General features: G+C 43.5%; 4 protein-coding genes across 5 annotated transcripts; 1 reads left to right on the forward strand and 3 right to left on the reverse strand.

The window, feature by feature from the left end:
• Positions 1 to 1,765: 1,765 nt before the first annotated feature.
• LOC109626245 (voltage-gated monoatomic cation channel TMEM109-like) lies at positions 1,766 to 5,022 on the reverse strand. 2 transcript variants are annotated; one of them, XM_020082004.2, is made up of 4 exons: positions 4,137 to 4,469; positions 3,783 to 3,842; positions 2,503 to 2,605; positions 1,766 to 2,250 (listed from the first exon to the last, which is right to left on the reverse strand). In XM_020082004.2, exons 1-4 carry the CDS (start codon positions 4,317 to 4,319, stop codon positions 1,901 to 1,903), a joined length of 696 nt encoding a protein of 231 aa, XP_019937563.1. In that variant the 5' UTR covers positions 4,320 to 4,469; the 3' UTR covers positions 1,766 to 1,900. The 2 variants fall into 2 exon arrangements, with proteins under 2 accessions (XP_019937563.1, XP_019937572.1); XM_020082013.2 differs by lacking the exon at positions 3,783 to 3,842 and having other exon boundaries at positions 4,137 to 5,022.
• Positions 5,023 to 5,145: 123 nt separating this feature from the next.
• Positions 5,146 to 15,096, reverse strand: rnf20 (ring finger protein 20, E3 ubiquitin protein ligase). Its single transcript, XM_020081990.2, has 22 exons — positions 14,960 to 15,096; positions 14,386 to 14,566; positions 14,204 to 14,272; positions 14,005 to 14,103; positions 13,755 to 13,902; positions 13,094 to 13,279; positions 12,847 to 12,962; positions 12,524 to 12,670; positions 12,350 to 12,424; positions 12,131 to 12,250; positions 11,635 to 11,814; positions 11,418 to 11,553; positions 11,151 to 11,272; positions 10,841 to 10,997; positions 10,387 to 10,714; positions 9,911 to 10,028; positions 9,555 to 9,704; positions 9,247 to 9,459; positions 8,767 to 8,892; positions 8,505 to 8,645; positions 8,136 to 8,240; positions 5,146 to 5,900 (listed from the first exon to the last, which is right to left on the reverse strand). The coding sequence occupies exons 2-22, from the start codon at positions 14,554 to 14,556 to the stop codon at positions 5,724 to 5,726; spliced, it is 3,084 nt and encodes a 1,027-aa protein (XP_019937549.2). The 5' UTR covers positions 14,557 to 14,566; positions 14,960 to 15,096; the 3' UTR covers positions 5,146 to 5,723.
• A 1,754-nt stretch (positions 15,097 to 16,850) lies between these two features.
• Positions 16,851 to 21,104, forward strand: aldob (aldolase b, fructose-bisphosphate). Its single transcript, XM_020085444.2, has 9 exons — positions 16,851 to 17,219; positions 18,589 to 18,701; positions 18,796 to 19,007; positions 19,099 to 19,153; positions 19,417 to 19,577; positions 19,670 to 19,753; positions 19,872 to 20,046; positions 20,395 to 20,594; positions 20,873 to 21,104. The coding sequence occupies exons 2-9, from the start codon at positions 18,590 to 18,592 to the stop codon at positions 20,966 to 20,968; spliced, it is 1,095 nt and encodes a 364-aa protein (XP_019941003.1). The 5' UTR covers positions 16,851 to 17,219; position 18,589; the 3' UTR covers positions 20,969 to 21,104.
• Positions 21,105 to 22,310: 1,206 nt separating this feature from the next.
• Positions 22,311 to 25,660, reverse strand: LOC109624254 (uncharacterized). Its single transcript, XM_020078805.2, has 7 exons — positions 25,461 to 25,660; positions 25,155 to 25,312; positions 24,881 to 24,991; positions 24,616 to 24,672; positions 24,369 to 24,506; positions 24,154 to 24,267; positions 22,311 to 23,325 (listed from the first exon to the last, which is right to left on the reverse strand). The coding sequence occupies exons 2-7, from the start codon at positions 25,284 to 25,286 to the stop codon at positions 23,272 to 23,274; spliced, it is 606 nt and encodes a 201-aa protein (XP_019934364.1). The 5' UTR covers positions 25,287 to 25,312; positions 25,461 to 25,660; the 3' UTR covers positions 22,311 to 23,271.
• Positions 25,661 to 26,366: the final 706 nt, after the last annotated feature.

A 26,366-nucleotide genomic window follows, 5' to 3' on the forward strand; every position in this document is an offset into this window, starting at 1 on the left:
TGTGTGTCGTGAAGAAGCACAACTCATTCTTTGTAGGCACATTTGTTACACTCACTGATCCTGAAACCCCCTTCAGGTTTTTAATCCCTGCTTTGTATAGGGATGTAAACACAGGCACTGCCAAATGCATTTGAACTCTATTCAGAAACGACATGGACACATCAATAGAAACCCATAAACTTAACTCTTCACTCTAACTCTTACTGAATCCTTCTGATCTTTTAAAATTATTTCAATAACCACTTCTACACCTCCACCAAGACCCATTAAACTCAATCAAGAAACACCAAACTTCACACATTCAGATATCAGTCGCATAAACATGCCGGATTGTAAAATGAAAAAAAAAAAGTTCTGGATCCGCCCTCTGATCTCGATCTGCTCTTCTTCCCTGACACACGCTCCTCATCCTTCCACCAAGGTTTGTGGAAATCTGTCAAGTGGTTTTTTGAATGAAATCTTGCTTAAAAAACAAACAATGTGTGAAAACATTGTTTTCAGTGGCGCTAATAATCATGAGTGACCAGGAGGAATTAATCCTATCATTTCAGCTGCTTTGTAATTCGGACAATGTCATTTTAGATACTTGCTTTTGTGAACCATATATAGCACCACATCATCACCACTGGCTCTCTTTGCCTCTATTGTGATGCAGAGTGGTGGTGACACTGTTATCTCACTGTCAGTTGAACTGTGGATTCATATCTGGTGCACTTGTGTGTGTGTGTGTGTGTGTGTGTGTGTGTGTGTGGTGGTGGGGGGGTGAACGAGCAGGAATGGTCATTCTGGCACTGAGGTCAGGCTTTTCCTTTGGGGGTGTGCAACAGTGGGGAGGGGGGGGGGCATTGTTGGTGTGAACCCAAGCATCTAAAAAAGCTCCCAGCTGACTGGGCAGTGAAGAGGCCGTCGACGGGCCACAGGTCAGCCTGGGGTCAAGGTGCCATGTTATGGTGAGTTCAAACGGAGACATGGATTAGTGCTGATGAAGTAATAATATCCTAATAATATCCATGCTACTGGCATGACACTTACGTTCAGATTAAACTGTGTATAACCCTGCCAAGGCCCAACAGTCCCCTTATAAACCACATGTAACTTCACTTATAAATAAATATCAGGCCCCTTCTCTGACAAGTCCAGAGAAATATTGCTCCACAATCAATCTCAACATATCCACTAAGTGAGAATTCAAATTACATACTGTAGACGCTTTGATATTTATGATCAGCTGCATTATTATTATTATTATTACAGTGTTCACTGTTTGTCCGACAGTAGTTTAAACTTCCTTGTGTCTTGTCCCACCCCAACAGTTCATGGAAATCATTTCAGCTGTTTTTCATAATCCTGCTTACATACAAACCAACAAACAGGCAGACACACGGAGAGGGTTGAAAACATAACCTCTGTGGTGGATGTTTTAATTGTTGCCATGAAACCTGGCACAGATCAATGATCCCCAGAGGATGAATTCAATGACTTTAGTGAACCATTCATTTTTCATCTCACGTTTAGAGCAGGACAAAGTTTCTTGTGGAATATTTCAACATATACTCGATGGATTGTGATGAAATTTTGCTGTGGCTCTGAGAGAATGTCGTCCGACTTTTCATCCAGCACCACTGCAAGGTCAATAATTACACTGGTGTCCGATGATCAAATACTGCAAAACTAATGACTGAATCTGAGATGTTGGCAGTCAACGTGAGAAGCTCCCAGCTTAAACATCGGCATCTTCATTTAGCAAAAGAAAACACAAAGAGTGTTCCTGATTAAAAACCCCAGAGATTACTTTATTTGCAATAATAATTTGACACAGACAGAAACCATCAAAGTTATCATTCTCCACAGCACCATCACCTTTGCTCATCTTTACTCCGCTGCAGCCTCTTTCCCATCACTAGTCCCCTTTCCTCTTCTCTACCGCCCTCAGCCGGCCCTCCAGGACACTCAGCCGCTGCTCCACTGCACACGACTTCTCAGACGCAGAAGAGAGCAGAGTCAACAGGGCGCACACCAGCACTAGGCCGGCCAGTCGGACCGCCGTGGTGTCCGCGGTGGCAGTCTTGTCAGTCACCATCAGTCCGAAAAGCCAGAGCGCCAAGACGGTTTTCACCACCCAGAACACCCGCCTCATCACGGCGATGAGCAGGCGGAGAACGATGGTCAGCACCCAGTAGCCAATGAGAGCCAGGAGACCCCACTGGGCGAAGGCGGTCACGCCCTCTGGGGTAAATCGGGGCAGTGCAGCTGTGGAGGGAGGAAACCCAGCTTAGTTGTTCTTCTCATAAGAATAAACTCCTGTATTTTACACAAGAAGTAACAAGAGCAAACAAAAGGAGTGGCAGACAGGTTCCCCTGAGGGAGAGGCAAGACTGCATACTTTCATTGCACTCAACAACTAAATCACTTACTCCAACTATGTACACTGTGTTAAACATCAACAGCATCGGTTACATGAAGAAGAAAAAAACCTGACACAGAAGTCGCCCTTGTACCCACCGTCGAATCCTGTGACCCTGAGGATCTCTGTGACGTAGACAGCGATGACGTTCAGGCCGCTGGCAGCTCCCTCCGCCACGCATTTGAGCACCATCTCGAAAAACTGTGGCAAAGTGGAAGGAGGGTGGGGACATGTTTTACTTTGTTGCTGTGCTCGGCAGCATTCTGATGGTGAATAATCATGCACACAGGAGACAGATGTGTTTACACAGACAGTGTGATTTAAAAGGATTGGGTAGGAAACAGTGTGTGTAATGTTGACCTGCACAAACAGCTGTGCATGATAATGACAGCTGGACAGTGCCCCTCTCTATTCCTGTACAACCTCTAGTCACACCACACACACACACACACACACACACACACACACACACACACACACACACACACACACACACACACACACACACACACACACACACACACACACACACACACTTCGACAAGCAAGGTCAATGGTAGCCCAGGAAGTTGGTCTGGTATCTTATCTGCACCTGTTGCGCTACACATTTGCACATATGTGCCTGTCCAGTGTGTCTATCGCCACACTTCACTTTAAAAACACACTCAACTGCTCTGTTTCATTGAGTCAGAGGCAGGAATATATAAAGGCCAATGAAATGTTGTTATGTGTAGAATGTTGTTTGGCTGCCTGTGGCCTGTCTGCCGCCCATGCCTCCAAGGTGAATTGAGGATTTTGGAGACAAACAAGTGGAGAGCGAGCAAAACCAAAAAATACAACATTAAAAAATACAAACTTCTACAGGTGCATGAGCATAAAAACAAAATGAAGACAAAAGATCTGCACATGCACAGACAGGCTAAATGCAACAAAGTACAGGGAGCAGGGGATGCCTGCCAGGGATCTGGAAGAAACGCTGCCCTGTGACTTTTTATCACATTTTATTTATCTCTTGCCTCAAGGACAAAATAACTTGTTTTTCTTCTTCGTGTGGCCACATTCTGGTCTGGAGACTTGTTAAAAGTCAATTTAAAATCCTAGAATCATGTCCAAACCTTATATTTGGCCACATTTCGAACTATTTCATCTTACTTCTCAGCTTACCAGCACATATACACAGCATGATCACCACAGGTATTTGGGCCTTGCATGCAAATATCCACTTGCAGTCAAATAAATATGGCATGTTCTCCACTACAGCCATGCTCCTATACTCTCTACACTAACTAGAGTCACATACAGGAGCCAAACAGAGCCACGGGAGGTGGTTCTGTTTGAGGGAGACACTCTACATGGAGACACTCAGGAGGTTTCTTACCATGGCCAATGTATAGACGCGCTCCTGGCCAAGCAATGACTCAAGAAACAACACAGCACTCTGAGGGAAGAGGAGCCACAGCAGAGAAGAAGCAGGTAGGAAGAAAAAGAGAGAAAGAGAGAGTGTGTGTGTGTGTGGGTGAGAGATGGATGTAAGAATGAGGGCAGAGGAGAGGAGGGGATCAGGAGGGAGATTAACAAGTTGGGGGCCATGGAGGGGGTGGAAAATAAATTAGTGACCAGTTAATTGAGCATTGATCAATAACAGTGAGAAGCGGTGAAGTTAGAAGTTTGAAGAGAAGAGGTGAGTGTGGAGCCACTTCCTGGTGGAAGTGGAAGCATCTCCTCTCTGTACCTCAGCGGCTGACCGCACCACGCCGGTTCCCAGCACAGACTCCGCGTACCCGTGGATCTCCTGGCAGGTTCCCGCGATCAGGGTGCGGAGGGTGACCGCCGGTGGCCTCTCCCCGACTTGCTCGGCTTCAGCTCCCTGCCAGCCGAGCAGCATGGCGCACACGGTGAGGAAAAAGCGAGCCATGGCACATCCGGAGCGAGACGCACAAAAGAAGTCGGTGATTCGGGGGAAAAAAGAGATGCGTAAAAAAGGCTAAAGCTGCAAAACCAGAGCAGGTTGAGCAGCTCGTGTCCAAGTGAGTCAAAGACTTAAAAATGGCCCCTGTTGGCAACGAATCACAGAAGAACCTTGTTACCTTCTAGAACATCCACTTATCCCGGAGACAAAGCTGCAAGTCAGGCGTGTTGGTACTGAAAGAAAGAGTGTGTCTCAAAATGATCCGAGCATTTAATTATAAACTTTGGCAACGCGGCAAAAATTCTGTCTGCTCCGCGAAGGACGCTCCAGCAGCATTTACACAGGCTATATTTGGTAAGAATGAATTAAAGAGAGCCGAGACACGTGATGATTCCACCAAGACGCAGAAAGTTTTAAAAATAGAAATCTGTCTTAAGTTTTTTTTTTTATTTCTCGCTTTTACGCGTTAGAGAAAAACGCGGTGACGCGGATCTGACCACGAGTCTCCTAAATCCTCTTATTCCTGCTCTGAGCTCCGCACCAGTCAACTTTGGTTCCCCTTTGTCTCTAAAGGCGAGCATCCAGAGTTCTGCAGCGAAGGATTATGTTGCTCAACCTTAATAACAGTCCCCTGTCGCCGTGTGGCACTCCTTTCCTTCAAGCGTTTCTAACGAATGTTCCCAGTGCAAATGCGTCGGGAGGAGGAGGAAGAGAAAGGCGCTGCGCACAAGCATAAACACTGGTCTGCTCACTGGGATTTGTAGTTTAATATTCCAGATCCCGATAAAACATCTCAGATTGAAAAAGAGTGAAATGGAAGCAGAGGTCAGGAAACTTTTTGATGGCAATTTATTAACCAGCCAACAGCAAATTACACAGAATCAAGTCTGGAGATTTTAGATAAAACAGTTTGGAGCAAGAAGAGGCAGATAAAAAAAGAAAAAAAAAAGAAACATTAAGGACACAGTATATACATACACAACATGTTACAAACATCCACTACACTGGAAGGAATGCTGTTTTTGCATTGTACTACTCATTTCTTTCCAAACCTCAGCATGTGACTCAAACTCAAACCTCATTTCTCTACTCTCTTCTCACTCCAGTATCTGAAAACCCACAGTACAGTAGTGGATACTGGAGCTGAATTCACTCATTCAAAACTAAACAAAAATTGAAAAAGCGTTCAGATCAGAGCATCAAACGCGGCCCAGTGAGCCTGGAATCATCGAGAGGAGAGGATTTCACACTGAGTATCCTGCAGATGCACAGATATGTGTAAGTACGTAGTCAGAGGAGGAGCCCCTTGAGTGCAGTGATGCTCCTGGCAGTGCTTGTACTACTGCTGAAATCGTTGATCCTTTTCCTTGCAAGTCGTTGCAGAGGTGGTAGGGAGGGGGGGCCGCAGCTTTAGCCGATGTAAATGCGATGGAAGTCGTTCGCTCCGAAGGCGGCGTTGCATTTTGGGCACTTTCTCTGGCGTGTGTCGTAGCGTGTTTTGACGCACTCGAAGCAGAAGACGTGGAAGCACTTTGTCAGTACAGCGTCCTTCACCCGGGAGTTGCAGCACGGACATGTTAGACGTGCCTGGAGGTGGGAGAGAGAGAGGCAGGGAGGGAGGAAATGGTTTGAACAATAAACGGAGAAGCCAGTTTTGTCCTCAGATGAATGGTTTGTGATGAGCGGACAGAAATATCTAGGGCAGCAGTGAGGCCACTTGATTATAGAGGCACGACTTCAAGCTCTACTGTCCTACTCATGTCAGCAACCCACCGATATGATATGAAGGCTGATTATAAACCCTTGTGATTCAATCTCAAGAAAAATCTGACCATGATCCTGCAGGTGAAGCTACAGAAAATTGAATGTAGACGACTACAATTATATCATATAGTGTGTGATGTTTAATCTTCTTCAGTTGGTTCAAAGTGTTTTACCGTGTCCCTCCGAGCCATAAAAGTGAGACCACAGTGACAGTGTGGTCCTATTTAATGGAAACCACAGTGATAACGATAACTATGTCCAGTCTCTGTGACATTTATCAGCTACAACTGGACATTACTGCTGCAATTTCCCAACTCGGGTGTTGTTCAAGTGTTGATCTGGATTAGCCTCAGATCTTTGTTTAGTGCTTGTATCCAAAGCACGAGGAACTGCTGGTCGTCAAAGGAAATTCTAGACACTAGTTTGACGCTGGTTAAATGAGATGATTAATGAAGTCTTAAATTACAAGAAGCAACTGGTGATCTTATCTTAGCACAAAGACTGGAAACATGGAGAAAGAACTTACCTCTCTGGAGCAGGATCATCATCGAGTAATATGAAGGAGATGTCTCACTATGGGATCTTACAGGAATTTGTGTCATCACGACAATGCTGATTGGTGTACATTTCTACACCAGGCAGTGCAACCTACTATTAAAACTAAATGTGTACAACTTCCAGCCCACCCAAGAAAAAAAGGTTGTGCTGTCAGATATCTCACTCGTTTTTCCTCAAACACCCAAGATTATGTCTAGAACCTCAAATCCCCAAAATATCTGTGCTACAGCAGGGGAGTCTGCACCTGTGATATAAACTCCCCCAAATAAGGCCATGACTGTGGCCATGTGTCAAACTTGTAGGAAGCTGCAGACCTTGACTTGTACTACCCAATGGGAGAAGTGTGACAGGTTTCTGCCGTATGAGGATTACTCAGGAAATGAAGCCAATCTGCACTGAATAAGAGCGTGATCACTGCTTTCCATCAGCAAAACAATATGAACCAACCACTTGAGGCACAAAGGCTGGACTTTAATGTCATCTGTACATGCCCCAGGGCAAACTGGGCCAACAAGGGGTACACCAAGAGCGTCTGGATATCATCAAGCTGTTTAGATGAAGCCAGAGGTAGTAACAAGACTGTCTTCAGAGCCCCGTTTCAAGTCTGCTTCCTCCAGTGGGTCAAAAAGAGGAACATTCAGCACCTCCTGAACCACAGAAAAATCCCACAGGGACACCAGCAGTTTGGAGACAGACATGGTTTCACTTTCCATTGATAAATATGTCACACCAGTAGGGGGCTGGCTCTTCATTTTACCTCCAAGTCCCAAACAAAAAGAGGCAAAAATCACTCCCACCAAACGCTGATATGGAATGCGTCCCTCTTTGTGACACTATTTCATGACTGCTCTCCAACTATAGATGTATAGAGACCTTAGGAGGAGCCTCTAGCATTTTGGAAAGTGGCAATTATCAGCAGTGGGAGACCCAGAGTGGTCAGATCAAGCCATTCATGAACCAAACCCACAGTGCCAGGAGCTCTGCTTGAGGTGGGAACACCCTACATCTTGGCTTCACACCACTGCTGCATGGAAACCGACAAAGAGCCAAAAATACTCTCTGTGACAATGGGTGTGTCGAGGATGTAGCAAGGGAATTAACTTCCTCTTCCAACATGAGGATATCTGAGGTTCCATCTCCTTCTTGATCAAGTTCCAAGTGGAGCTAGCTCCGACTGGAGGGGCCAGTCTCTCTGTTGTCTCCTCCCCCTCTGCAAGCGCAATAGCGTGGTGGTTGGGAGGGAGATAAGGGTCATGTTCAGACAAGCTAGCTTGGTGCGCTTAAGAGTGAACTGAAAGTGTGAGAAGAAGCTGGGAACATCTATCCTCTGCTGGTAACATTCCACCAAAAGCAGCTTAAACTGACCTTGTATCATTTTCACAGTGACAGGGATGGGAAGCATCACAGTGTGACTTGCTCCCATAGTGAGACATCGAACTGAGCTGTTCCTCTGGAAAAAAAATACAAAATTCTATATTCTTTTGTATCATCAAAACCTACCTTGTAATCATTAATTTCTTCATTTAGGATGTCGTCTCCATTGCTTATTTTCTCAGCTGGTTTCTTGGCCTTTTCAATCTTTCTCCTAAGTTTGGAGATGTCCTCCTGAAAGACATTTAGAGTTAACAGCTGTAAGAAAAATGAGCGCTCACAAACAATGAGGAGGAATCAAAGGGTTCCTCATTTCACTAATCTAATTTGCGATTAGACAATGAGGAGCATATTTTATTCCTCCCACAAGTCTTATGACACTGCTTTTCCTATATTAAATGCAATCTACTTTGAGGCTAATTTTCCATCTGATATTTTTACTGTTTTACACAGCAATGGATCATAAGTGACTCATACTCATTACATTTGTGTTGTTACCTGTGCTCGTCGAGCATTAAAGGACTCTTTCTCCCTGGAGATACTGTTCTCAACCACCTCCTCTCTGACCAAACCAAGCCTCTGCTGAACCTGCTCCAGCTGAGTTCGCACCTCCTCCGACAGCAATGCAGATTCCTGAGCCTGGAGGACAACAGAGAGGTCCTTTAGTCTCAAAGGGAATATCATTTTTCCTTATACTGTACAACTCGATATATTTTCTTTAGTAACAACTAGCCGCTATCATAACTGAATAATGTGTTACCTTGCGTTTGTTCATGTCCAAGGCTTGTGTCCTAAGTGCCAACTCTCTCTCAGCAGTGCTGATGGTGCCCTGCAGGAGGCGTTCCTTCTCCTCAAGCTTCCTCACCACCTGCAGCTGAGCATCGACCTGTCCATGGGCACAGTCCCCCCCCCAAAAAAGTGAAATAAAGATAAAATAACATGCTAGTGGACAAACATTAAAAGGATTGTGAGAAATGACTAACTGAAAACTGGGCAAACAATTTGGTTTTACAAAAAAACAACAACAATTAACTAAGGCACGGAAGCTGTATTTAACAGTGAAGGGGTGATTATTAATAATCTTAACATTTTTAATATTTTTTGTTGATAAATAAAACTCACAGCTCAAAGATAGTAGGAAATAACTGCAGGTAGTTATCACTGCAATTTAACTATGTGTATGTCAAAACACCAGTGTGTTCATGCCCCTATCCTTTTACCCCTCCTCTTGAAGGCTGACCTGAGTTTTTAAGGTGAGCAGTTGATCTGCCAGCTCCTCCTTCTCCTCTTTCAGCAGCTTGTGGATCTGGTTGGACTTGATCCGCTCGCTCATCAGCTTAAAGTTGGCATCGTCTTTTTCTCTGAGCTGCTGCATCAGCCGGATGTTTTGTTCCTGCATGTCCTCGAAGGCCTGGCCTGTCACGTCCATCTCACTCAGCAGTGCGTCCTCCTCCTGCAGACGGAGCACGGGCATGTTAGGTGTTAGAGAACGAAAGGAGAAACCGGTAGCAGGTTTGTGCAAGGAAACACAATTACAACCAAACACACCTGTTTGGCTATCGAGAGCTTCTTGTTGAGGATGTCGATCTGCTCCTCCACAGATCGGATCTTCCGCAGAGCCTCTTCATCTGCCATCTTCTTGCCCTCCCTCCTCTCCCGCTCCTCAAGCTCCCTTAGCCTCTGCCGCAGCTCCTCTCCCTGGAATCAGCATATTACTATTATCGTTATGGGAAGGTTACAAGTAATTAACTTAAGTATAACATTATGTCTGACCACGTGAAGAAATCCAAACATCCACACATGTAAAAAAATAATCAACTGGAATGAACAGGCCAACATCTAAAACTTAATAAACCTTTAACTATATCAGCAGGTAGGTGACTGTGTTGTGTAGCATTCATCACCTCGGACTTGGACTTTTTCTCTGCAGCCATGAGCTGGACTTTGTCCCTCTGCTCTTTGGGTGCTGATCGGTACATGTCCAGCAGCAGCTTCATCTCCCTCTGCGACTCCTGGGCTTTCCTGCACATGCAAAATCACTTTTATTTAAAGTTTTTTGATTAAAGCCCATTATGTTTTCGATTAATACACTAAATAAAATGAATGGAGGAAAAACATCCCCCAAACCCACTGGAGGGGCCTGAATAATTTCTGCATGTGCTATGTGACAATAATATTCAGCTTTTATACTTTCTTTGTGGTGTGCAGTTATAGTTTATGCATTTAAAGAGCTTTTTGTGACCATTTATGGTAATCAATTAAGTTACCCAGCATTGATTAATACTGACACGTGAATGACAGTTTCTCCTTGTCTATCTGTTAATTCTTTAAAAAAGAGCATCATCTCAAATAGAAACCAACCCCCAAACATGTGACTTACTTGAGTTCTGCTCTGACAATCTTCAGCTGTTCCATCTCCTTCCTCTTTGACCCTCCGACCACAGACAGACGCTCCCCAGCCGACTCTTCTGGTTGGCTACTGCTCCCGGGCTTCTCCTTCTCTTCCTTCATCCCACTGCTGCTGCTCCCACTGCTGCGGGTCGGCCTATCTCTCTCCTTTTCCTTCTCTTTCTCCCGCTCTCTGTCTTTCTCTTCTTTCTTTATAATGTCCTTGTCTTTCTTTTCTTCCCTCTCTTTCTTTTCTTCTTTCTCCTCTTCTTTTACTGCTGCCTCTGGTTCCACACCAGGCTCTGTTTTCACTGAGGCACCTACAGAGTGTCAAACAGGAATGATCAAATATCTCTCAACGTGGGTTAATAACAATGATGTTTTTTATGTTGTTTAGAACTTAATAAAATATATAGTTTTTGTCCTGTTAACTAGGTGTTGGTTACCGGTGCTGCTGGGTGTCGAGGAGCCGTTGTCAGGTTCAGTCTTGACTACAGGTTCTCCAGAGATGGCTGGGGTCGAAGGCGAGGTCGTATCATCCTTAACGTCGATCTCTGAGCTTGACTGTGACTGGAGGATGGCGCTGCCCTTTGAGGCACGGACCTACAGAGGCAACAGATACATATGACTTACAGTAATGTTCTGCCATTTTCACTGTTTCCAACAGTTTATAATAACACGTACTATAAGTGTGTTTCTACATCAATTCTTGTTGTGGTTACAGCATGAGTTTATTTCTGTCTCCTTCTGACACACCTGGTTGAGTTCAGTTTGTGTCTCTCTCAGTCTTATCTTGTATTTCACCACCTCTCCCTTCATCTGCTGGTTGTGGGTTTGCAGTGTGCTGATCAAGTGCCGCATTTCCCTGTTAATAGGACCTGAGTTGTGGAGGCAGTCAGAGGCACCAAAAAAAGCAAGAGAAAAAATACACATTAGCACAGCAGCAGAAATCTAACGACAATCTAAGATCTGCTGTATTTTCAGGAACCTCAGTCTCTTTATAAGTTAGAACCTGTTAGTTACCTGCTTGCTCGTTGGCAGCAAGAGTCTGTTCAAATTCTATTCGCAACATCTCGTACTCCTTCCTGACCTGAGCCAGAGTGTCCTCCAGCTGAAACACCTCTGTACGAACCTTCCTCTGCAGAGCCACTTCATCATTCTGCACACATAGGGGGAAGTAAGAGTATGTGGGGAAGGAAACTGAGAAACTGACGCGGATGCAAACACACACACAACTCACCTCCATGTGCTCCAGCTGTCGCAAGCGTGCCGTCCTGGTAGTGTTGAGACGAGCGCGTGTCTCATCTAATTGAGACTTGAGGATTAGAGACTCGTTGTAGAGTACAGAAAACTGCGACTGCAGACAGCGATACTCTGAAGTCTCTTTCACCATGCCCTCTGCTCGACTCATCAGCTCCGCCTGAGAATAGACAGAAAGTTAAGAGAGGCAGAGATAGTAGCCAAAAAGAAAAAAAACATTACAAACTAGGAAAAAATGTATCAAGAAAGGACCTCAATTACGTTTATAATAATGTTTTCTTTTCACCAGAGAAGTTTCAACAACACATTTTTTGCCTTTTCATTTGCAGACATTTAAATCTACATTTTTATCAGGGTGGTAGAAGTCCTTTGGTTTAGTGGTAACCGTAATTCTTCATGCAATCTACTTCTGAAGAATGACATTTTCAATTTCCAAACACCTGGATCAAAACACTTGAGAAATGCCATATAAGTACCTTCATGTTGTTGTTCTCCTGGTGAACAGTTTGCAGGTCTTGCTGGAGCTTCTGCAGCTCAGTGAGGCGGTTGTCTGCCAGCTCACGGTTCTCTTCCAACTCACTGTTCATTTCTTCAAACTGGTGTCAGAAGAGAAAAAAACAAGTATAAGATAAGGTATCGAATTAAACTATATTGTTTCTTTTTCAAAATTATGAGGGGAAAAAAAGAACTCTTACCTTTCTCTTGTTAATAGTAATGGTCCCACATACGCTACTGGCCTCTCCACATACCTTATAGCCTTTGCTGTTCACCTGGGGTGGCACAGGGTGCAATAGTTATTACATACTTAAACATAAACGTACATTTTGCACAACGCTGTAATCGACATTAAGTCCAACACAAGTCCTCACCCTCTCCAGTATCTCACTCAGGTGTGCATTCAGTCGGTTTTCCCGGCGGCGGATCTTCTCCATGTCCCACTGGAGCTCCTCAATCAGAACCTGCAGCTCACTCACACGTTGGTCCGCTTTGTTCGCTGCACGACCCAGAGAGCGGGACTGGAAAAAATGGGAGAACAAAGCAAGTGTCATAAGAGGATTAGTAAAGCGGTATGGTTTCTCTTGCAAGCAGATTTACTTATTATGTTTCCTAGCATTTTTGTAACTGTTAATGTGTGCTTGACCTGAGAGGAAACTTTTTTTGGCAGAGGATAAGGAGGACATATTATTAGTACCTCGCTCGTCATGTGACTGTGCTTTTGCTTGAGGTCCTCAGTCAGCTGTTGTAGCCGCTCATTTTCACTAGACAGGAGCGAGTTCAGTTTTGACGCTGCCTTCCACAAACTGCCCTCTAGAAAGAAAAGCAACAATAATGATGATGTGCATACATGTAAAATGAATTCTTCCAAAAACATTTTATCCTCAGCTATACTCCATTACAACCAAGTCTTCCTCTGCAAATCTTCCCTCCTTATATCTCACCAGCTCCAGGGTCCACCTCGCCCTTCAGTTGGTCCACGGTGCGCTTCAGACACTCGTAGATCTCCACCACACGATTGGCCTGTTTCTGGCTGGACTCCACTCTCACCTGAAGCTCAGCTTCCATCTCCTCGCTGGTGCTGCTCGCCAGGGTGGCCAAGAAGGAGTTGGATGTCTCTCCCTGGTGGCCTGGGAGACAACAGAAAGAAAGATGGCTTTGGGTTTTATTTCTGTTCTTCTATTTATGTCTGGTGCTGGTTTGAAGTTGGTTCAACTTGGAAACATTTGAAAAACCTGTTTTCTTTTCCATGTTGTTTGTGAAGCTTCCTCTGGTGTGTTCTACAATTCAGCTGACAACCACAGAACAAGGAGGCAGTTTGTCCACAGACCACTGCTGCTTCTCTTTAGCATTCACAGTTTAAACTATTCAATCTCCTTTGCAGACTACACAACCTGTTTTTTACTTTGTAGTCGCAAAATTATGGTTGGTCACTGTAAATCCTGCCCCTTGCCCCTAACATAAGCAGTTCTTTCTTGTAGCCCAGCAAAGTGTTGGTGTTCTTTGGCTGTAGAAACACAAATAACTAATTCAAGAATCCAGCTATTGAACTGCCTTGGTGGAAAAGGGGTACAAGTCATGATTTTGTGTACAATATGTCTTCACCTCTGTCCTTAACCCTCTCCTGGTTAGAGTCACCATCAGGTTCTGGAGTCTCTGGCTTCAGACTCCGGCCCTCAGCCCCCGGAGATTTCTCAGGTTCGATGCTTGCTTGGTCATAACGCCTGGTGATCAGTTGGACGTTTTCATCAAACTGAAAGCAGAGAATAAAATAACACTTTGACTTATTTACCTTCATTGGCATGGATACCAATAGTAATGCTTTGCTCTTAAGTCTGGACCAGTGAGTGTTTACCTGGTTCCAGTATCTATTGAGGATCAGCAGACTGGCATCATCGGTGGCCTGCCGGGTCTCCAGCCTCTCGATTCTCTCTCGCAACTCGTCCTCAATCACCTGCAAATCAACAAGCAATGAGTCTAACCTCAAAACAAGAGGTGATGCTAGTTCAGCTTCCTGTACAAGCTGTAAGAAATAGTAGGACTTTTTTTTTTACCTGTCTTTGATCAAGGGCTTCTCCCAACTTTCGGTTCTTAGCCTGGAGAGCTCTGATGTCTTGTTCTTCCTGTAAAACAAATGATTCAAACATGAGAATCAAAAAATGGGAGCAGACAAACACAGAGACACCCCTGGTGTTAGTATCGTATTGACAGTGTGGGGGGTGAGAGAGCAGCTCACAGAGTTTGACACCCCTCCCAGTTTGATGACCGTCTCCACCGCGGTGCTCCCCCCGGCAGCGGCGCTGACACCGGGACCTCCGTCCTCTCCTTCCCTCTCCCTCCGCTTCTCTGAGGGCGCACCGGAGGACGAGGGGCCGCTCGGGTCACCAGGACGTTTCTGTCCCGACATCCTCAGACACCTGAAACAAACGGAGAGACGTTTGAAACCACAAGCAGCAGACAGTTAACGGCTAGCATCTCATCCAGGTGGTTTGGACGACAACGCCAGGGAGTGCTGGATGTATAAGACGCAAAGTGGCCGGAGACACCGTCATTCGTGTTTGCTACGAAGCCTTGTCTCCTCACGTAAGGACTGTTGATAGAAACAAACCAACATTCAAGCGCTGTAACGTTTTAAAAGCACAAACAAGCTGATTAAACGAGCCAATGAAGCGGCATGCTAACGTTAGCCGTCTGCTAACACCAGATGTAAATGCTTTTAACGTCCAGAAAACACGATTCTGAACCGACGCGTCGATGTATTTACTCTTTCATGTTGTCAAAAAAACCAACTCATCACACCGAAAACTCACCTTTGTTTAATTTCAACAGTTTTCTGTTATTTCGGTGAATGTGTCTGTGGATGTTGATGTTGCGGCTTCTCGCCTCTCGGAAACGGAATCGTTAGCGGTGTAGAGTGGGACTACCCTCTCCGCGGTTCTGCGCCCCCTGCTGGCCGGGAGGGTAACAACATGACCTGTGTTGCCTCCAGGTTCAAGTTTAATCATTATTCAAGAGTGGTGTCTTTCAGTTGGAGAGTAAGACTAGATGATTTCGTTATGTTCTCACTCAAAACCCTGTGCTTGCACCTCTTTTATATACGGTCTATGGCTTGCACTCAAATATAACCTGCTTGTGCCTAACAAATGAGTAGGTGATAATAATGTGATTCCTTCTACAAGATAGAATCATGTGATAATACTGGAAGAATTAAGATAAGATAAGATAAGTCTTTATTGTCATTGTCACTGTAAGTGACCACTCAACATTGTACTTGAGTGTACGAACTCTTTTTGATGAAATCAAAGCACCAAAAAGAAACTTATATCTGAATCACTGATAAGATCCCAAATCAAGGCCCCTCTGCCTGCTGCTTGTCTGCTTTGTGCTGTAGGTAATCCTGCCCTGTAGTATACAGTGCAGTTCAACAAAAGCACTAATTCTCAAACATCATGTAATAACTAAAGAAAGTGCAAAGTGTGCAGCTAAATTAATTTTTTTTAATGCACATGGAGGATTTCCTTTTTTTTATGAAACAACGAATATGCCCTGATCTCAGAAACATGGATGAAACACTTTTGTACATTGCCCTCACACTGATCCATGGATTCATATGAGCCTTCCTGCTGTGCAATCTTTTTAATGCAGTTCAAATACTTTGGGGTAAGTTAACTTGTCTAGACAAGATCTTGCACTGTTCTGACTCCCGGTCCTTATGTAAACGGAAACTCAAGGACAGGGACTGAACTCTGATCAGCGGCATTGTAAGGTAGATTGCACTGGGTGCAGAGTCCAGGTTGTGTAAAATCACGCTTGTCATTATTTGTGTGATCCAGCCCTGCACATGTGTTCAAATATCCCTGTCTGCTGAGGTCAGTCACGGACTCATGTTTTTTTGGTTCATTTTCAGCGATCGATGTGAGAGCTGTTTCTACATGACAAGCAATGTGACGCATGAGGCTGGTAAACAAAACAGCGTGAAAAAACAGTTTTTAGCCATATACTGTATAACTAGTTAGCGGCATGAATAGAGTACTTCAAATGAATGGGAACATGTTCCTGTAATTGTTTAATGAAACTACATAGAGAATATCTCCCGTTATAAAGAATAAAAATCAGTCACAAGGGCCCAGCATTTAACTGGAGATTGCACTGACAAAAAAGGAATATTGCACAGTTATAAAAGTTGAACCTGAGTTTAAAATCTGGATAATAATCCGGATGTGAACGTAAAGTGGCACATCTAATCTAATAGCACAAAACAGATTTGGGCCACCTTTGGTTTGACATGGCATATTGCTGTGGCACACTTGTGGCGCAGATCTGGGCCAATCACTCCATGTGGTACGTGGGCCAGATGACAGTGTGGCAGTGGGGGCCAAATCTGGGCCATAACAAACTGAATCAACTCCATTCTCTGACTTTGTTGAGAGCACTGGAAAGTACAAACTGTTATGATACATGCTGCTGCGATCCACACTTTGAGCAGCACAAAAGAAACCTGACTTGCAGCATTTTGCAACAGGCCTCTCACATTACATGGTTCCTCTTAGAGCCACAACAATTTGCAGAGAATATAAAAACCAGGAGGTGTGTCAGATCTGAGTGATGCAAACCTCCACTCTCTCTCCAGACGAACGAAACATCATGTTCCTTCCTGCTCTCAACACACACACACACACACACACACACACACACACACACACACACACACACACACACACACACACACTGTCTTTCTCTTTCTCCCTGTATGACACCCCCCCCCCCCCCCCCCCCCCCCCCCCCCCCCCAAAAAAAAAACAAAAAACGTCCACACACACAAAAAAACACAAAAGCGCACATTGATGCCACACCACCACAGGAACCACCCGCCCCTCTCTGTCTCCTCTGACCGGGCCAATTGCGTTACGCAGCGGCCCCACGCCCCCGCCACATCACGAGCGCCTCCTCCCCAGGACGCAGCCACCGAGCAGCCGATAAATAGAGCCCCGGGTCCCGTGTTCGGCCTTCTCATTCACCGGGAGGCTGCCGAAGCGATTTCTGTTGTTGCCGTTCGATCATAACTCTCAGGTAAGAAAATGTTATTCTCTTGCACTTTTAAAAGTTTCAGATTGACGTGGCCTCTCCACACTCCTGCAGGAGTGACGTGCATCTCTCCAGTTTCCTCATGTTTGCGCAGCAGAGGAGCCGCACGGTGTAAATATTGATCCAAGCTGCACAAGTTTACAGAACTGGACGAACAGCTCTTTAAGATCGTGTGATTGAGTTACACTGACCGATCGGGCTGATCGATTATTTCTTTTGCAGCACGGGTTGGTGGTGGTATCACAGGAGTGTTCAGATCATTTACTTCAGTTAAAGTACTATTTCCACACGTTTAAAACGTTCCTTTACAAAGTAGAAGTCCTGCATTCAAAGCCTTACAAAGAAAAAAAACATTTTCAGCAAAATGTACTTAAAGTATGTAAAAGTAAAGTTATTAAGTGCAGTAAAATGTTATATGTAATATTCCTGCTCCATTTATTTGTATGTGGCATTTTTCTGATGTAGATGTTTGAGCTAATTTGAAGTACTTTATATCCCTGGTAGTTCAACCTACAGCAATGCACCATCTCATATATAAATATTTCTACTTTTATTGTATATAATATTTCTGTTGCTGCGTAAATTGTGAATTTCCTCTAAATAGTAAACTTTTGCTCAGAAAACATTCTGTGTTCAGCTTTGTGAGGACGGATTTTCCAGCTGATCCAAGTGGCTTTTGAAAGCATTGATTTATGATTTTCTTTTTTGCGTAAAAACAGTTCATCGCAAACGTTCAATAGTAACACATCTGGAGATACATGGTTTAGACTGACATCTTCCAAGTAGCTAAAGCTGTTAGACCAATGTAGTGGAGTAAAAGGTATAATACTTTATTTAAATGCATGCTTGAGTACAGAACTTCAAGAACTGTACTTAGTTACTGTTCACCTCTGGTTGTACGTCTATTGTCACAGCGTGTTCTCCACTGACTCTTGCAGCAGCACGACTTTGCTTTGTGCAAATACACCGAGTGAAACAAACATCCGCTTGTGTCAACCTCCTCCACACAATCACTTATTGAATAGTGCTGCTCATAATCTTCAGTTTTAAACCTCGCTGTGGCCATATTACTGCTTTCATCTGCAGAAAACATTGTGGGGGGGGGGGCATGTAGTCAACAACTTGAAGTGAACTGTGAACTTCTTTTGCACATCAAGCTGCAGAACTTATCTGTATAAAGGCCAAAGTTCAACCACGCAGGCCAAATATTTACAGAGGTGACGCAAGAGAGGTGTGATGTCACAGGCCTTTGTGTTTGATAGTGGAAGAAAAAGATCAGATCTTCCTCATACTCACTTGCAGCTCTCAGGAGTTTCTGCACCTGTCAGTGAAGTAACTTGTCTGTCTTTTCCAGGATGACTCATCAGTTCCCATCCCTCTCTCCGGAGCAGAAGAAGGAGCTCTCTGACATTGCTCAGAGGATCGTGGCTCCAGGAAAGGGAATCCTGGCAGCAGATGAATCGACGGGTGAGCCTCAAGTGATTTTATTTTTCATTGTTTTTTCTTAGAGGTGACTGCAGAGCTAACATTTGAAAAAACGTTTTCGTCCTCTTCTCCCAAGGAACCATGGGAAAGCGCCTCGAGAAAATCAAAGTGGAGAACAACGAGGAGAACCGCCGCTACTTCCGCGACCTCCTCTTCTCCACCGACCCATCCCTCTCCAACTGCATAGGTGGGGTCATCTTCTTCCACGAGACGCTCTACCAGAAGGCGGACAGCGGCAAGCTCTTCCCCCAAGTCATCAAGGACAAGGGCATCGTTGTCGGCATCAAGGTCACAATGCAGCTGATGGCACATATTTCTGTGTTTTTCAATAAGTGGAGCTCTAGAGACTAACGAATGTCTTTTGATTGTATTTCTTCAGGTTGACAAAGGCACAGCTGGTCTGAATGGAACAGATGGAGAGACCAACACACAAGGTAACATAGACGAGAGATGCAAAACCTGGAGTGAAAACCTTTTCTTTCTTTATCAAGATTTCAATTCTTTATCAAATTTCTGCAAATGATGCACCTATTAGCACTGGGATTAAAAGCTCTTTAGTGAAAATGATTGCAATAGAATATTCAATCATGAACAACTTGGATTAACCTGTACTGCTTTTTAAAGTGATGTGAAAAACCAGACGCTATAGACACCTATGTGAACCCACCAACATTCAGTGATGGAGTATTTCTTCCAGGTCTTGACGGCCTCTCGGAGCGCTGCGCCCAGTACAAGAAGGACGGTTGCGACTTCGCCAAGTGGAGGTGCGTGCTGAAGATCTCTGATGGCTGCCCATCAGCTCTCGCCATCGCAGAGAACGCCAATGTCCTGGCCAGATATGCCAGCATCTGCCAACAGGTTTGTGTTTTGCATGGAGCAAGAGGAATTCATCTTCAGTGTTATTTGTTTGTGATGCACTCATTCTAACGTGACTGTATGTACTCTATCAGAATGGCCTGGTGCCCATTGTGGAGCCAGAGATTCTTCCCGACGGAGACCATGACCTGCAGCGCTGCCAGTATGTCTCAGAAAAGGTCGGACCATCATCTCTGCCTAAGTTTTCCAAATTACAAGATCAACAGCATAAAATATATTTCGTTTCCCAGCAGATGATGGTTTAAATCATGTCTCATATTGAATCTGACTCCTCAGGTGCTGGCTGCTGTTTACAAGGCTCTGTCTGATCACCATGTGTACCTGGAGGGCACTCTGCTGAAGCCCAACATGGTCACTGCTGGACATTCCTGCACCATTAAGTACACCCCTCAGCAGGTTGCCATGGCTACAGTGACTGCTCTGAGGCGCACTGTCCCTGCTGCTGTGCCAGGTGAGAGTCCAGCTCTACCTTTTAGTTTATGAACAGGTTCAGAACTGGTGTTAACTTCTTCAATAAGTGATCGGGCTTAAACGCACCTAAGTGAGAACCAGTCGCCCAGCCCACATTCGGAGGTGGCCTGGGGACGCATGACCGTATCCTTTCTGATGTGTCCTGGGCAACATAGGAAGGACCAACTACTCAGCTGATGACCTCTGACCTGCTGCAGTTTCACAGTGAAGCAAAAAACTTGAACTATAGGCAAAAACCAGTCTGATGGTTAATTCCCGGGTCTGAAATGTGTGGACAACCAGGTTTTCAGTAAAATAAATTCTTGTAACATGTCTTTTGTGTCTTCAGGCATCTGCTTCCTGTCTGGAGGCCAGAGTGAGGAGGAGGCCTCTCTCAACCTAAATGCCATCAATCAGGTGCCCCTACACCGCCCCTGGAAGCTGACCTTCTCTTACGGCCGTGCACTCCAGGCCTCTGCTCTTGCAGCCTGGCAGGGCAAAACTGCCAATAAGGCAGCCGCACAGGAAGCTTTCTGCACCAGGGCCAAGGTAAGTCTCAAAGGGCATGGGTGGCTGTTAATGCTGACCAATTAACCTCAATAAATAATTCTCACTTATCAATTTGTAGTGGTGGACTGTGCACAGAACTGGCTGCTAAATAAACCTTATCTTGCATTACACAACTTAACACTGAGTGGTCAATGATTGTTGTCTGAAAAAAGGTTTTTGTCTCTTCAGGTGCTCTAATGTGGCACCGCTAACTTGGCTGATTATTAACGCACTGATTTGACTTTGCCCTAACTTCCTTCCTCTGTTGCTCTCTGCAGATCAATGGCCTGGCTGCCAAAGGAGAGTACAAACCCACCGGCTCAGCTGACTCAGCCTCCATGCAATCTCTGCACACGGCCAGCTATGTCTATTAAATACTGTGAACATTAAACCTCCTCATAAAAATGCACATGGACCAAACGCGTCTCCCCTGTTCTACCAACACCAGGGGAAGATTTGTGATGTTGCACGGTTCTTCTGAAATGACTGGAAATAAATTAAGTGACCAAATCATGGTGGTTTGTGTGGTTTTTGGGATTTGGAGCATTTCACAACCTCAATCATAAGGATGGCTGAGGTGAAAGGTTTTAGCACCACCATGTGATTATCTCGGTGATTAAATTCACTGTTGATGCATCCAGTGAACATCCTTACTCCCAACATGCGCGGCTGTGCAGTTCTTCCAAATTGACCTCAACTGTGTGCCTAGCTTGCAGCAGGAGCCAAGCAAATATGAACCAAGTGTGCAGGGTTTCTGCAGGGTCCAAAAAATTCAGTAATCTCAATTTTAGGCTTTTAAAAGTCTTAAACATGTTAAACTATTACAAACTATGTATATTACTTGTGTATTATAATGTTTAGGGGGTAGGACTTGATAGGTATTTATTTTACTGGTTTGCTGTTCCTTAAATTACTTGGATAATATCTATTTCCATTTTAAACAAAAAGTAGAACAGGAACCAGAGGTAGGTCTTAAACTTTCATTCAATGCTACTTCTGTTTTCAAGAGAACCATTTTGGCAACATGCACAGTTTGTGATGTCTGTGTGTTGTAACTCTTTCTCAATGATACTAGCAAGCTGTAATAAAACTAAGGAACTGATAACTGATAGTCCATTATCACACTGGTCAGAATTGATCACAGTACACTCTTCACCTTATCTTCAATTATAGTTTAAGTAATTCTGGAACTCTGATATTTCCTCTGTCTTACTTGACATACAGTAGGTCTTAAATATCATTAATTATGAAAGCTTGACTTCTAACTTTTTGACACCTGTAGAAACCATAAATGTGTTTGCACTGTGCTTGTGGAGTAAAGTCGTGTTGGCTGAGTGAAATGGAGAAGGTGAGTCTGAAAAGGAAAAAGATCTGATGCCAACATGCTTACACAATAACCGTGGAGAAATAACGAAAGCATTCAGAGACTTCAACCACGTCTAGAGCCTGAATTGCACAAATCTGGTCTTTGAAAAACACAAGCAATGCTTCTGCTTATCAGCTGTTTTTAAATCAAACTATTCAAATATATAAATGCACACACTCACATACCTGCGTGTGTGAGGTCATTATCAATGATTAATCATTTTTAAGTGTTCTTGTGCGTAAAAACTGGAGTCCATCCTCCATTTAGTAAGCTACAGTGCACTGTATGCACCAGTGCTGTCTATGCATAAAGATTTATATGTGAGTAATTCTATTATCATCAATCTGAGCATCATTTTATCTTTTATTCTTTGTTAACAAACATCATACATCACATTGATTGCATCAAAAATAGCTAAGAACAAAAGCTACTTTAAAAGTGACCCCCGCCCAAATCTGTTCTTCACACATTCACAGGCAAAAGATGGCCACGGGTTCCAGCTTCTTATATCACAGTCAGGTCGATGAACATGTTTAACTATAGAAACATATACATCAAATGCTAAGCTAGGAATATGCTAACAATGATCATGAACAATCTGCAACCAGATTCCAATCCAAATTAATTCCAATATACCAAATGCTGTTTTGATTATGATTGTATTCGGGTAAATGGACAGTGGAGGATCACACAGACAATCAAAAGCTGCAGTTTAAATCACAGTCACTAAACATTCTGTAAAAAATATGCAGCTGGTCAGAAATATCCAAAAGTGTCTACAATTTATGACTGAAATTCTTAAGGAGTGGATATGTTTAGATTAGATTAAAAACCTTCATGGTTGGACTTCATGTGATTGTGGAGCAAACACAAAAGGTACTAACATCTATTTACTCTAATTTAAATATCTTTCTTCCCTTTAACTTTATCACTATAAGATCATGTGATATAAGATTGTGTGAGAGTGTTAGCTTTCAGGCTTTGATTCAAAGTCTAATGTGCAGTGTGATTACTATAATAACGTTGTGTTTTAAGTGTTTAAACACTAAGTACACTTAAGTCTTCCTGGATATATTAGTGGTTACTGTGTTCCCTTAATAAGTGCATTCAAACATAGATTTACAAAAAGCAAATGTGGTTCAGTTATGCATTTCTTTCTTGCAGACAACTGTACACATACTGTCGAGTTGTAATGTACATAACAATAAAAGCCACTAGGTGGCGTAAGATTCGAGAATTGTGACATGTTTACGTGAACTGCAGGAAAACTACATGAAATATTAGTAGAGTAATGATTGGAAAAGACTGATCTTAGTTCGGTGTTGCGTCGCTCTGTGCTGGTGCCGGGATGCACTGGACAATAACCTGTTGGAGATATTGAAGTGGAGGCCGGTTAGGGAGCAGGGAAACAAGAAGATGATCAAATGATGACTGACACAAAGCTGGTATCGGATATAGTTGTGATAAATGACATCTGGCTTCCTCTGGCTGCTAATGTCTCTGGTTATTTCATAGTTTTATGTGTGAGACTCTTGAAGTTATTGGTTTTGCTTGAGCTGCTCTTGAGCTGGTTTCAGGTCCAAATTAGTTTGTTTTAATGATGAAATATTATACATGATCATATTAGAAATTATATTCATTCTTTTAAATAAGCATTAGTACTTAATTCTGACCTATGTATTTTGGTTTCTGTCATATGTTGTTGATCTGGACGTAAATGTTTTTGCTGCCAATCGAGGCCAAAATACTAAGATTCTAGTTATCATATGAAGGACCTTCTATTACTGTGATACATCTCAAGAGCCTGTAATTTCACACTATCAACCACATCTGGGGATCATATTTACAGCATGTAAAAAAAATATGTTTATGGCACCAAGAAGTAGCAAGAAGGTTCTGGTTTGAATCCTGGTTCCACCTGAGTCTTTATTTATATTCTCCCTGTGTCTGTGTGGGCTTTCTCCAGGTACTCAGGCTTCCTCCCACAGTCCAAAGACATGCAGATTGGGGTTAGGTTAATTGGAGACTGTTAATTGACCATACGTGTAAATGTGAGAGTGAATGGTTGTTTGACTCTGACTTCTGTGCTGGTTCAGAAAAATATCTCCCTCCAAAGGGTTTAATTAAATTCTAATCTCAGTGAGCATCGCATAATTTAAATAAAATGTCAGGAAAAAAAAGAAAAGTTATTACCTGCGTGTGTGTGGATTTTAGTGCTAAACGTGCGACAGAAGACAAGAAGATGAGGATCCCTGCCACACACAGAGAGGACGTGAACAGTAAGCCTTCAATACTATACAGCTGATCCTAAAGTGAAAGAAAGTGAGAGGGGGAATTATTCATACACTGTGAACATGTCAATGTCATCTATTTAGTCGAAACAACCAACCAACCATGCTTTAACTCACAATTCTGTTTTGGGCCCATTCCTGGTTTCTTGCCCTGTATTGAAGGTAGCCAAAATAGGATAAGCAGTAAATCCTGAAACCAACGGAGACTACTGTTCCCAAGAGGGAAACCACGTACATAGCCAAACACACAGTCACCTGGGGAAGATGAGTTCAACAAAATTAAATGGGTCATTGAGAAAAAAAGAAAGACTGATGGGACATTAAATACGACATTATTAGAACATAAAAGTACTGGTATGCCTACCATCTTCTTGGATGGATGTATCTCAGTGTAGATAGACAGTTTTCCACAGACAAGAAACTTGAAAAACACAACCACAACCAACATGAAATATAAGATCGGTATCAAACATTGCATCTCAGTCTTAACAAATAAAGATCACCCAGTTTTCAGGGGATTTTAGGTGCTTCTCTTAACTATGCATTGAAATAGTGATTAAGTGAATGTCATTAGTGAATATTCAACCATTTGAATGCATGTCACTGGTAAACACTTGAGTGATAGGTACCAGAGCTCCCTGCCAAAAGGGGATGTAGATTGCACAAGAGGTTTGCACACTTTCAGAGGCCAGAATAAATCCCATCATGAGCTCTCCGCAGCCAAAGATCAGAATGGCAATCTAGGAAGGAGAAGAGGAAGGAGACGTTGACTGTACCTACAGTAGAGCGACACTTGTGCCGTTGCTCTGTGTAAATCTACTGATGCATAAGACGGAGAGCATGAGTGACTATAACTGTCCATGATCTCATCTCTGTGTGGCCCTGCGATGTTTGATGTCCTACCCCAAGACACCTGGGCTCCCTCTGGATAAATCGATGCAGGGGTTTGCTGGTCATCAGCAGCTTCTGGTCCACCTCCTGGTTTCCATCTCGTCCTGTTGCTGTTGCTCTAGTTGTTGGTCCAGTGCCCTCCATTGCCAGTAAAACTATATAGGCTACGTCTGGCCGTGGGAGGAGAGAGCAAGAGTAAATAACACCAGATGAATACTGAGACAGAAAAAGCTGTGGGGAAGCAGAATGGCTGCAGACAGGCAAAAAGTAGTGTCCAGAGGAATGCAGGGGTTTGAGCAAAAACATGAAGTGACCCACCTTGTTTTAGTTTTTCATGCAGAGGAGGAGTGTGAAAGATAACGGGAAGAGAATCCTGAGGGTGGAAAGAGGAAGTGAGGAAATCTGAGACTTTTTCTTTTTTTTTTTCAATAAGGGGGAGGAGCTGGGCACTTTGGGAGGTTGCAGGCCAGGCTGCACTGCTCTCCAGACACTAACTCACAGTCCAATCCTACAAAGACCTGTGTGAATATCCAGGAACAACAATACATTCTTTCAATGTCAGCAGATATCAAAACTGCACAACCACATTTCAATTCACATCAGGGTTTTTATTTGGATCTGCACCAAAATTTCACAAACTCATAAAATCAATCTCTTAAACATGCTTGATTGTTTTTAATCAAGATCCATGAAATGATCTGAGAAATCAATAAAATAAATGTAAAAAAACTAAAATGTTTTACTGCAGACATACATCTACCAGTATAATACTGATATTATAATTATATCAATAATAGTCCAATTGTCTTGTAAATTTAGTGTTTGCAGAAATGAGTGTGAAAAAAGTGTTAACCTTTACACAAATATAATCTGTGTTTTTTCCAGATTAAAATGACAACATCCCAATTTTACAATTTTACTTGAGATGGTTTTACAATCATGTCCTACTGAAGTTACAAACCTGGTTGAAACCATCATTTGCTGGGGTCTCTGGAGACTCTGTCAGGATGAGCACACCTGGGGAAGAACGGATCATCATGAGTGATGGACATTCTGGACGTGGTTGACGTTTCACAACCTTCTCTGGTCCAGAAGTGGCTGTCAGGTGAATTAGATTTTGGATGTGGAGCAACCATGTCTGCACCACCAGACACTCATTATTTTTAGCCACTGCTTACAGCTTCTGACAATATAAATGTTTTTAGAACAAAAACCAGAAGATAC

Source organism: Paralichthys olivaceus, chromosome 9 (genome assembly GCF_024713975.1).
Source record: "Paralichthys olivaceus isolate ysfri-2021 chromosome 9, ASM2471397v2, whole genome shotgun sequence".
Taxonomy (NCBI): domain Eukaryota; kingdom Metazoa; phylum Chordata; class Actinopteri; order Pleuronectiformes; family Paralichthyidae; genus Paralichthys; species Paralichthys olivaceus.

Coding starts and splice junctions, on each gene's coding strand:
- LOC109626245 (XM_020082004.2), bottom strand. CDS start 4,319: ATGGCTCGCTTTTTCCTCACCGTGTGCGCCATGCTGCTCGGCTGGCAG. Junction 3,843..4,136: donor TGGTGCGGTCAGCCGCTGAG/GTACAGAGAGGA, acceptor CTCTTCCCTCAG/AGTGCTGTGTTGTTTCTTGA. Junction 2,251..2,502: donor CAGGGTCACAGGATTCGACG/GTGGGTACAAGG, acceptor CTCCCTCCACAG/CTGCACTGCCCCGATTTACC.
- rnf20 (XM_020081990.2), bottom strand. CDS start 14,556: ATGTCGGGACAGAAACGTCCTGGTGACCCGAGCGGCCCCTCGTCCTCC. Junction 12,425..12,523: donor TGAGTGAGATACTGGAGAGG/GTGAGGACTTGT, acceptor GTGCCACCCCAG/GTGAACAGCAAAGGCTATAA. Junction 12,251..12,349: donor TTACTATTAACAAGAGAAAG/GTAAGAGTTCTT, acceptor TTCTGACACCAG/TTTGAAGAAATGAACAGTGA.
- aldob (XM_020085444.2), top strand. CDS start 18,590: ATGACTCATCAGTTCCCATCCCTCTCTCCGGAGCAGAAGAAGGAGCTC. Junction 19,008..19,098: donor GCATCGTTGTCGGCATCAAG/GTCACAATGCAG, acceptor GTATTTCTTCAG/GTTGACAAAGGCACAGCTGG. Junction 20,595..20,872: donor CTTTCTGCACCAGGGCCAAG/GTAAGTCTCAAA, acceptor TGCTCTCTGCAG/ATCAATGGCCTGGCTGCCAA.
- LOC109624254 (XM_020078805.2), bottom strand. CDS start 25,286: ATGGAGGGCACTGGACCAACAACTAGAGCAACAGCAACAGGACGAGAT. Junction 24,992..25,154: donor GGGAGCCCAGGTGTCTTGGG/GTAGGACATCAA, acceptor TCTCCTTCCTAG/ATTGCCATTCTGATCTTTGG. Junction 24,268..24,368: donor AATGGGCCCAAAACAGAATT/GTGAGTTAAAGC, acceptor CTTTCACTTTAG/GATCAGCTGTATAGTATTGA.